The sequence below is a fragment of the Myotis lucifugus genome, unplaced genomic scaffold (genome assembly GCF_000147115.1).
Source record: "Myotis lucifugus unplaced genomic scaffold, Myoluc2.0 scaffold_2, whole genome shotgun sequence".
In the NCBI taxonomy this organism is placed as follows: domain Eukaryota; kingdom Metazoa; phylum Chordata; class Mammalia; order Chiroptera; family Vespertilionidae; genus Myotis; species Myotis lucifugus.
The window spans coordinates 18,564,602-18,575,908 of NW_005871050.1; the positions used below are offsets into that span (position 1 = coordinate 18,564,602).

The 11,307-nt window shown below is 39.0% G+C and overlaps 1 protein-coding gene across 1 annotated transcript in view; it reads left to right on the top strand.

The window, feature by feature from the left end:
* Positions 1 to 11,307, top strand: part of KLHL13 (kelch like family member 13) — a 419,190-nt gene that overhangs the window by 181,297 nt on the left and 226,586 nt on the right. Inside the window, exon 3 of the mRNA XM_023758502.1 lies at positions 5,069 to 5,173. Coding sequence (XP_023614270.1) covers positions 5,156 to 5,173 — 18 coding nt within the window. The 5' untranslated portion in view covers positions 5,069 to 5,155. The remainder of the gene's footprint in view (positions 1 to 5,068; positions 5,174 to 11,307) is intronic.

Here is an 11,307-nt window from a genome sequence, read left to right on the forward strand (position 1 = left end):
GCAAATGGTAAGAATTCCTTCCATTTTACAGCAGCGTAGTATTCCATTATGTAGATGTACCACTGTTTTCTAATCCACTCATATGCTGATGGGCATTTAGGCTGTTTCCAAATCTTAGCTATTGTAAATTGTGCTGCTATGAACGTAGGGGTGCATATATCCTTTCTGATTGGTGTTTCTGTTTCTTGGGATATATTCCTAGAAGTGGGATTACTGGGTCAAATGGAAGTTCCATTTTTAATTTTTTGAGGAAACACCATATTGTTTTCCACAGTGGCTGCACCAATCTGCATTCCCACCAGCAGTGAAGGAGGGTTCCTTTTTCTCCGCATCCTGTCATGCACTTGTCATTTGTTGGTTTGTTGATGATAGCCATTCTGGCAAGTGTGAGATGGTTCCTCATTGTTGTTTTGATTTGCATCTCTCGAATGATTAGTGACTTTGAGCATGTTTTCATATGTCTCCTGGCCTTCTGTATGTCCTCTTTAGAAAAGTGTCTATTTAGGTCCTTTGCCCATTTTTTGATTGGATTGTTTATCTTCCCTTTGTTAAGTTGCATGAGTTCCCTGTAAATTTTGGAGATTAAACCCTTATTGGAACATATTGGCAAATATGTTCTCCTAGTAATTTTTTTCACTGGGTGATTTTATTGCCTGATTTCCTGAATCAGCATTTGTCTAACCAGTAGGACCAAAGAAGATTCTTGGATCTAAGTAGGCACTGCCCTCTTAGCTGCATGAGACATTAGGATTTGTAGGAGATCAAAGTATTCTACTCCAAAATACGTCACTTTGGCATACAGATTCTTTTGAGCTGAAGGCATTTGAGATTCAACAGATGAAGAAAGAAGCCTTCCCAGAGCCTCCCTTATCTGATCAAAAGCAGAAATTTCTGAGAAATGAGTATAGTCATAAGTCCTCTCTCCTAGCGAAGTTTATGGCTATGAATGTGATGGAATGATGATCCCAAGAGGGCATGTACAAACATACCGTATTCCATTCGTTTCCCCAATAGATTTGCCTTCCCATAGTTTGCCACTCTCAGAATCCTCAAACCCTTTTCCTGTGTCTTGTTGCTTTTTTATAAATTTATTGTTCTTTATTAATATCCCTAATAAGCCCAAGTTCACCCCTTTGAGTTACTGATTACTGACTTTCTCATGTGTGTATATGTGCTGCCTGGGCTAATAAATTCTGTTTTGTTTTTTTTCAGGGTCAGGATCTCTTGACTTTATTTCTTTTTTTAATTGTTGACAGTATTACAGATGTTTCCCATTCCCCCCCCCTTTACCCTCCTCCCCCCAGGTCTTCACTACCCTATTGCCTGTGTGCATAGGCTAAATATATAAGTGTATAAATTCTTTGGTTTATCTCTCCTCATTCCCCCACCCCCACATCGCGGTATGTCAATGTGTTCCATGCCTCCCTGCTTCAGGCCTTATTTTTTGGTCAATTCATTTTGTTCATTAGATTCCAGAAATAAGCTAGGTCATGTGATATTTGTCTTTCTCAGATTGGCTTATTTCACTTGGCATAATAGGAGACTATTATGTTTTTCTTCTATTAATCTGTCTTTTGCCAGTCTAATTTCCCGGGCCCCAGCTGGAGAACCTAGGGAAGTCATGGAAAAGTTTTTTTTTCCTTCCCTACAGAATATTGTCTGAATGTCTATTTATTTAAAACAGAAGTGGCAACTCAGATGCCTGTAGGGGCAGATAAGTGATTTAAATGAGTGAAGTAGGACAGATTATATTTTATTGAGAGGTATTTGTTTTACATATTGAATACATAGCAATATTCTTCATTTCTGCAAAAAAAATGTTCTCCATTGTTTCCTTGAAATAGGTGGGCTATATCAGTTGTTTTCCTTCATTTGTGAGGCATAGGGAGGAGAAATATTTCACCTTCTTTATTGGAATAAAACAAATGTAATGATAAATGGTCCCTGATATCCAGCTGCAGGAGAGGAGTATATGAGGCAATAGGGAATGGTGAGGAATGGTGGCCACTTTGACCAATGGTCGGCAAACTGCGGCTCGTGAGCCACATGCGGCTCTTTGGCCCCTTGAGTGTGGCTCTTACACAAAATACCGACTTCTGCGCATGGGCCATGAAGTTTCAATCGCACGTGGTATTTTGTGGAAGAGCCACACTCAAGGGGCCAAAGAGCCGCATGTGGCTCGTGAGCCGCAGTTTGCCGACCACTGACCTAGACTGTATGTGTCTCATCTAATGGGGACAGCTTCAGTCCACTCTGGTCACAGGAAAATATGGGACCAGTATTACCTGATTTTCAGATTTTTCAATGAAAGGTAGAAATGTGGAATTCATGTGAAATATCCCACTGAGTGGGGGGGGGTTGAGGGTTAATGGGGGGATGAGGACACATTTGTAGTACCTTAACCAATAAAGAAATTTAAAAAAAAATAAAAAAAATAAAAAAGAAAAGATGTCTGACACTGTGTGGGACAAATAGAACATGGCTGTAGGCCCCCCCGTGTGCATCTTTAGATTTAAATAATTTATAAACTTTATGTTCTTGACTCTAGCCCCTGCCATTGCCAAGCATAAATTCTAATGTCTTGGTTTGAAATGAGAGTGAGAACAAAAGCCAACCTCTAGTTAGAGGTAAGGAGTGAATGTGAAGGAAATAAAACTAGAGAGAAAAAAAGAAAAAGAAATAAACCTGGATACTTTTGTCTGTTTCCTTACCAAATAAATATTGCCTGTGCTGTTTCTTTCTCCTGTGGAGCATCCAATGTGTTATATGTCTAAGGATGGAAATTACAGTTTTTGAACAACAAATTGGGACACATGATCTGACAGTGAGACATATATTTTGAATGTGGGGATGTCCAGGACAATATAGGACACATGGCAGACATCCTGATAAAAACGCAAATGGAGTTCCTTCTAGGGACTCACTATTTTGCTTTCTTTGCAGATGGCAGCCCCTTTCACGTAGTCTTTTGTGGTTTTGCTTTTTAATACCTCAATAACTAAAAGTCCTCTAATGAATTGCAAACACAGTTGACTGGGGATTGAACCTGCAACCCAGGTATGTGCCCTGACCGGGAACTGAACCTGCAACATTTTGGTGTATGGAATGATGCTGCAACCAACTGATCTACCTAGCCAGGGCTATTTGGTAGTGCTTTTAAAACTCAAACTGCAAGGAGGTCAAGAGGGTATGTGATCAGATGGCATCTAGAAAGAAATTCTGTTGCTGTCAGAAAATACTGAAGAGGACCCAGTGGCTGGACAGGTTTCCACTTCTTTTTCCCACGCAGGGTTTTCTTACCCTTCTGCTTAGGCCCCCTCATCTTCCTGACTTTTTGTTTAAAACAATACTTTCCAAGGTTGCCTTAAATCTGATCATATCTGAAGCTTTAAGAGTAATTGTTCACATTAATGCTTTCCCCACTCTGCCAGCAAGCCAGGTGGGGCTTGTTAGGTTGAATTTGGATTTGTTGACAATCCCTGATTTGAGTTCTCAAGTCCTGAAGAGTAATCTTGCATTGGAATGGGGTGTGAGGAGGGGTGAGGCAGCACTGTTTCTTGGACTTTGAATTCTTATTCAGGTCTGTTGAAATTGAGAATGTGGAGCAAGGTCTGTTTGTTTAGTGGGGCTTTTCCTGACTACTTATTCACTCACTTCTAGTCCTTACATGTTGGTGGTATTTGTTGACTGTTTCAGAATATGTGCATGCACTCAATGTGGGTTACAAATGTGGGTTCTATACTAGTAGACTAATAGAATGTCAGAGCTAGGAGCATTGGAAGGGATCTTATCTACCCAAGCCCTCGTTTTACAGATGAGGAAATAGGCCCAGAGAGGGAAGTGACAAAGTGATTTAGTGGTAGAGCTAGTAGAATAACTCAGGGCTCCTTTTATTATAATAATAATAATAATTATTATTATTATTATTATTATTTTCAATTCAGAACTCTTCATCTTTATTATTTTCTCATTTGTAATAGCTCCTTAGATCAGTTGTGGAGATTAGCCTCCTCTCATTCATGACTCTTTGAGTTTCCTTCCTCAGAAGCCATTAAGTATTAAATAAAACCCAACATGAATGATAGCTACTGTGGAAAATGTTGCTACTGAAAATTATGCTCCTAGCTGCAGGCTTATCAAATCTAATAAAGGTTCTCAGAGTGAGTAATCAGTGGGAACACTTAAGATCTACATACATTTTGCAAGCACCTCCATCCGTAATTGCTATTAGCACAGTTTTTTTTTTTTAGTTTGCTAGATAAGTATAATCACAGTAACTATTGAAAAAAATCTAATGTTTAAAAAATGATGAGTATGGCGTAGGTGCTCAATAAATATGTATAGAAAAATAAATGCTTCAGTGCAGTTCTGGGTTCTGCTGATCTGTTCATTGGCTCAGGCCTCCCAGGGGAAGAAGCTGTTCTGTCCATATGCCCTGAGCTACAGGAAATGTGATGCCGTTTCCTTGTGTAGCAGCAAAAACAAAGGGCTCTGACTATGACATCTTTTCTGATGGCTTCTGTAGTGTATAAAGAGGACTTAGAAAATCCTACCCGATCAGCAAAATGTTCCAGGCTAATGTTAAATGAGAGCATTACTGTAAGCAGCCTACCTAGGTAAGCAGGTCCTGTACTTTTAGGCCATCTTGACAACACTTCTTTATTTCTCAGAATCTCTGTTTCTCCCATGGTACAGAAGATCATCTGGATATAGTACTTCTCAAATAATTCTGCTTTCCTTAATGGCAGAGAAGTGTACATGTGGGCACTCTGGCAAGTCATGGAGTAGTAAGAAGTGCCTTCTTGTACATACATAATTTCTGTTAAAGCTTTTGTTTTATTTTTTAAATTTATGAGAAGTTTTTATTTTTCTCCATCATTTGTTTCAACAGAACATTAGTATTTGCTCCCAAATTTGGGGTAAAGTTGCTGCTCAGGAAAGCATGCCAGGCCAATGTTAAATGAAAAAAATTCTGTATATAGCCTAACTAGGAAGCAGGTCTTATACTTTTAGGCCATCTTGATGACACCTCTTTATTTCTCAGTTCCTCTGTTCTTCCCATGTACAGAAGCTCACCTGGATATAGTGGCCTTCTCTGGGACACCTGAGCCACATCGTCAGAGTCCAATTTGAGGAAGAAACTAAAGAGTACCTGATGTATCCATCCCCTGAGGTAGGTTATTGTTCTTAGCCTGGGAAGATAGGGTCTCTTATTTCTATAGATTTAAGGCATTTAAAACGATTTTAAAAAACTAATCCATGCAATGTTTTCTTCTAAACAAAGCTGTTATGGAGGGTCATTATGGGAGATTTGGATCTGCTATGGTTAGAACAGGGGTCTGGGAATCCAGAGCCTTGCCCCCTTGGGTCCCTTCTCCTTCCCTTGTAAAGGGACACTGGGTACTCTGAAAGTAGCTTGAAAATCATTAAAATAGGGTGAAACTATTCTTCATCCACATATGGTACCTTTCATTCACTGACCCTCTATTCACTTACCAAACTTTTATTGAGTGACTATATGCCAGGAACTGTTCTGACACTTCTGATATAGCCGTGAATAAAACAGATAGCATTTCCTGCCCTCATGGAATGAACATTCTAGTGGATTAGTTAACCAACTAACATGATAAATAAGTAAAATGCATAGTTTCTTGACTACTGATAGTCCTTAGAAGACCAGTAAAACAGGGAAGGGGAATTAGATGTGCTAGAGGTGTTTTGCAATTTTAGATAGCGTTACTAGAGAAGGCCTCAATGAGAAGATGAGTTTTGAGTAAAGACCTGAAGAAAATGAAGTTAGCCCTGTTTAGATCTGGTGACAAAGCCTTTCAGGTGGAGGGAAGAACAGTGCAAAGCCCTGAGGTAGGATATTGCTTGGCATGTTTAAGGAACAGGAAGGCTTTCACTGTGAGCAAAATGAAAAGTCACTGGAGAGTTTTGAGTAGATTCTTTTATGTTCCAACAATATCACTGTGGCTGCTGGGTAGCGATTGAGCGTAGGCCAATGCAGAGTAGGGGAAACTTGGTAGGAGGCTATTATGGAAATCCAGAAGAGAAGTGTTGGTGACTTGGGAAATAATGATGGCAATGGGGTGGTGAATAGTGGTCAGACTCTGGAGTCAGGACCAATGGGATTTGCTGTGGAGCAGATGTGGGATATGAGAAAAAAGAGAAGAGCCAAGAACACTAAAGTTGTTAATCTGAACAATTGAAAAATGGAGTTACTGTTAACTGAGACCTGAAGTTTGAGTGAGGATCAGTGTTTGTGTCCAGGTGTGAGGGTGTAGGAAATATCAGTTGCTCATTTACACATGTTAAATTAGATATGTTCATAATACATCTAGGTAAAGATGTCTGGTAGGCATTTGGGCATATGAATCTTGAATTTGGGAAAGTTAAGCCTGTAGAGTCACATTTTCCCACATCCTTATAGTAAGGATGTGGTGTATCAGAGATACATCAGCCAGTTGTCTTTCTATAAATGGCACATATCCAGAGGGTGCATGGCTTTCAGTTCCAGTCACTTGAGGCCACATTCCAGTTGGCATGAATACAGACAATCCCTTGCCCTCACCCTTAGCCATGTGAGTTAGATAAACATGTCCACACTTTTCTTTCAAGGACCCCTAGGGATGACTGTGAAGCTCAGAGACACTGTTCCGTGGAAATAAGTTTCATAATCTCTGGATGCAGACCATTGCCTTTCAATTGCAATGGCCTCCTTAGGGGTCACAAAAACTTTGGAATAAAGCAAAGAAAAGTTGTTTAGCTACCAAGGCTGCCATTGCAGAACCCAGGGTAGATCACAAAGCTGGCATTATCCCATATTGTGAATGACTTTATCAAGAGGAAATCCTCTCCAAAGGAATGTCAAGGGCAGCCTTGAGGGGAAAAGAAGTTAAAAATGCAACAGACTGCCCTGGGAGGAGGGGTGGAAGATTGGTTTTGCCTAGATTGCAGAAGGAATGATTTTTTTTTTACTTGTGTGCACGGGAGTTCAGTTTAATTTAGTAACAGAGGGCCGAGCCCAGTAGCTGCATCTTGCAGCTCAGCCCCAGGTCCAAAGTATGGGAACAAGAGCAGGGTCACTTGTCACTCAGCACTGACAAATACAGTAAACTGCTGTCTTTGTTACAGTGTGGGAGGCAGGGGAAGGGTAGGAGGTCCTGACAGGAGGGAGAAGTAGAAGGAGTACAAAAAACAGTATTGGGAGTTCCAGGAGAAGAGCTGAGGGTGCATTAGAGAAGCTTTGAGGAGTAGGTCGCATTGAATGATAAGTAGGATTTGGCTAGACAGAAATGGGTCAAAGGACAGTCTTAGCAAAGGGACTGTTATGAGTGAAGGCAGATGTCTTCAAAGAACAGTAAATTTAAGTGGTCAGAGGTAAAGTAAATGAAGGAGGGCATTAAAAGGGAGGCAATGAAGTGTTGTGGTTCAGTACACAGTCTCTGGAGTCAGATAGCCTTTTGAAGCCCAGCTCTGCAATTTATTGTGTAACCTTGACAAGTTACTCAACCTGTTTTACCCTCTGTTTCCTCAATGTAAAATGGAAATAATAAAATTAATAGCAAAATAGGGTTTTTGTGAGTATAAAAATAAGATAATTTAGTTAAGTACTTGGCACCTAACTATCAGTTCTGCTATGAAAGGTAAGAGGCTAAAAGAAATTACACTAAAACATTTATAGTAGTTATCCTTGGATTGAGGAATACAGGTACTTTTTCTCTATTTCATTCTTTTCTGTCATTATTAGGTTTCCTTTTACAAGCATTCTAACAATAATCAGGAAAACATGAGGGTTTTTTTCCTATTAAAGCATGTGTGAAAGACAGTAGTGTACAAGATTGGAAAGGTAGATTGAGGCTACATCACCAAACAGTTTATTTTATGGTAAGGGTTTCAAACTATATTTCATGAATTCAGTCATTTTATACAAATGTTTCAAGGGTTCCATAGATATAGGATTTAATTTTCTACTTTAAAAATATATGTTGAAGTATATATTTTAAAACCATAATAAATTACATGTTTAAATATGTAATACATACAATTAACATATTGGAGACATTAAAATAATTTATGCCACCATGACTTATTTTTGTGCAGACATTATAGTAAAGCTACTTTTGACTTCTTGTGAAAATGAGGTATCTTGAAAGATAAACTGCTAAAACTGCTAACATTTGCAACTACCTATTTGTGTAAGACTTTTTTTCTCAATACTGTACAACCAAAATAAAAAAAGTAAAAATTGAATGTTAATGTAAGAATGTAGTTCCCTTAACTTTGATTTAAGTTTTTTTGTGTTTATTAGAAGAGCCTTATTTTTCCTCATTGATTATATGATGTATAAATATAATTATTTTTCACTTACAAAATAAATTAATATTATTAAAATATCATTTTTATCTGTTTTATATAAACTGGGGTCTATGTCAGATTTTGTCTAGGAAGTCATCTGCTATAGAAAATATAAAAATGTCCGAAAACCAATATTCCATAAGATTAAGGGGCCTCTGAAAGTTTTTGTGTAGGGAGTATAAATCTTAGATCTGCGCAGTTTATCTGCCAGCAGTGTGAGAGGTGGGTTGAAGGTGGGTGGGCAGAGATTGAAATCTGGGAGACTAGTTAAAGGCCACTTCAGAAGTATAGCTGAGAGTGAATATGGTCTAAATTAAAGAATAGGACAATGGACATGGGAGAGATACTGGACATGGGATTGATATGACAGGACATGACAACTGATAAGGCATGAGAGAAGGGAGTCAAATATGATATAGTAAGGTTTAAAACACATGTCCCGGCAATTGCGCAACCTGCCCACCAAGCCTGCTGCTTCAACCGCAGGCCCCATGACTTTGCGACCCACTCGCCGACCTGCCACTTCAACCCCGGGTCCCATTACTACACGGCCTTCCTGTGAAGCCCACCACTTCAACCCCAGTCCCACACATCCTGGCGACTGGGCCCCCTGTCGAGTCTGAGACTGCGCCACCTACCCTCCAAGCCTGCGGCATCAACCCTAGGTCTCCTGCGTCCCGGTACCTAGACCCTCCAGTGAGTCTCAGAGAATGTGACCCTCCTGCCAATCCTGCCACTGCAGCCACAGGCCCTGTGTGACTTGGCGGCTAGATCCTTTAATGAGGGCAAAAATGAGGAGACAAAGAAACAACCCCCAAAGGAAAGAAAAGGAATCATCGCCAGAAAAGGTACTAAATGAAACAGAGCATTCAATATATCAGAAAAATAATTCAGAGTAAGAGTCATACAGTTTCTAAACTGGCTGGATGAGAAAAATCAACAACTCATGTAAGAATCAAGAGGAAATAAAGAATGATATAGCAACATTAAAATATGCAATGGAAGATTTCAACAGTATACAGAAGAAGCTGAGGACCATATTAGTGAATTAGAAGACAGGGCAAAAAAACACGCCCAATCTGAACAGCAATTGGAGAAAAAATTAAAAAGAAGGAAGAGACTCTAAGGGAGCTTTGGAACAACATTAAACAAAGTATCATTTGTATAATATGGGTGCCAGAATGACAAGAAGAGGAGCAAGGATTAGAAAAGCTATTTGAAGAAATAATGACAGAAAACTTGCCTGATTTGGGGAAGAAAAAAGTCACACAAGCACAGAGAGTCCCAAACAAGATGAACCCCAAAAGACCCACACCAAGACACATCATAATTACAATGGCAAATGTTAATGAAAAGGAGGGAATCTTAAAGGCCACAAGAGAAAGACAGAGCATTACCTACAAGGGATCTTCTGTTAGATTATCAAATGATTTCTCAACAGAAACACATCAGGTAAGAAGGGAATGGAATGAAGTATACAAAGTGATGCAAAGCAAGAGACTGAATCCAAGTACACTCTATCCAGCAAGGCTATCATTCAAAATTGAAGGGGAAAGCAGGAGCTTTGCAGACAAAAAAGGGTAAGGGATTTTATCACAACCAAGCCAGCAATGCAAGAAATGCTAAAGGGACTGTTGTAAAAAGAAAAATAGAAAAGGAAGAAGGAACAGAGGCAGAAAAAATAAAATGGCCACAAACAAGTACCTACCAATAATAACCTTAAACGTAAATGGATTAAATGCTCCAGTCAAAAGACACTGAGTGGCTGAATGGAAGAGAAAACATGACCCGTATATATGCTGTCTACAAGAGACCCACCTCAGAACAAGGAACTCACACAGACTGAAAGTGAAGGGATGGAAAAATATCTTTCAGACAAATGGAAATGAAAAAAAAAAAGCTGGGACAACAATATTTATATCTGACAAAATAGACCTCAAAGTGAAGGCCATAGCAAGAGATAAGGGAGGCCACTTCATAATACTAAAGGGATTTATACAACAAGAGGATATAACTCTGTTAAACCTATATGTACCCAAAGCAGGAGCACCCAAATACATTAAAAAAAAACTTCTGAAAGATATCAAGGGAGAGGTCAACAGCAATACAATCATCATAGGGGTAATAAATTATCTAACTCAACAAATTAAAGATTTAGAAATAGAGCAACAAGAATAGCCCAGAGTGAGCAGAAGGAAGGATTCTATTAAGAAGAAACCAAATAGTATCCTTACACAATTAAAATAACTAGTATAATCACAGTTACTTTTTTCAGTGTTTCTCAACTTTCTTTTTATTCACAGTCCCAAATTGTGCAATTCTCAGGCTTTGTGATCCTAAGCAGGTTAAAATAGCTTAAAATGGGAGTTAGAATATGTGATAATATTTTAAACATTTTTTTTCTGATTTTGCAAACAATATGTAATCATTACCGAACACTTTAAAAGATATAAAGTATAAAAATAAAATAAAATTCACTCCTAAGCCCATCTCCTTTTGTGCTGCCTGTGTTTCAAATGATGAAATTCACATATAAGGCCAATTACTTAAAAAAAAGTAAACATAGAAATTCATGAAGTAAAACTGTGGGCTAAATTCACAAAATATAACTCTCATTTGGTTTTTAGAAATTCACATGCCATCCATCCCAGGCAGACAGGAAGGAAGCAGAGTGGCACAGCAGCCAGCAGGAGAGTTGCTGATCAGCAGGGTGATGTTTAGGGCCTGGCAGCTGACAGGACACATTGTCATTGTTGAGGTTACTGTGGAGGCAGAACAGGCAGTTTCTTATCTTGACTGTCTCTGTCCTCCCATCTTACCTTTAAGTTAGTCAGTCACATCAATTGACATCTATTTATTGAGCAGAACTGAGCTAGGCAGAGATAGAGATAGAGGATAGAGAATCCATCAAAATAGGGCAGTTGTACTGCCTTTATGGAGATTAAA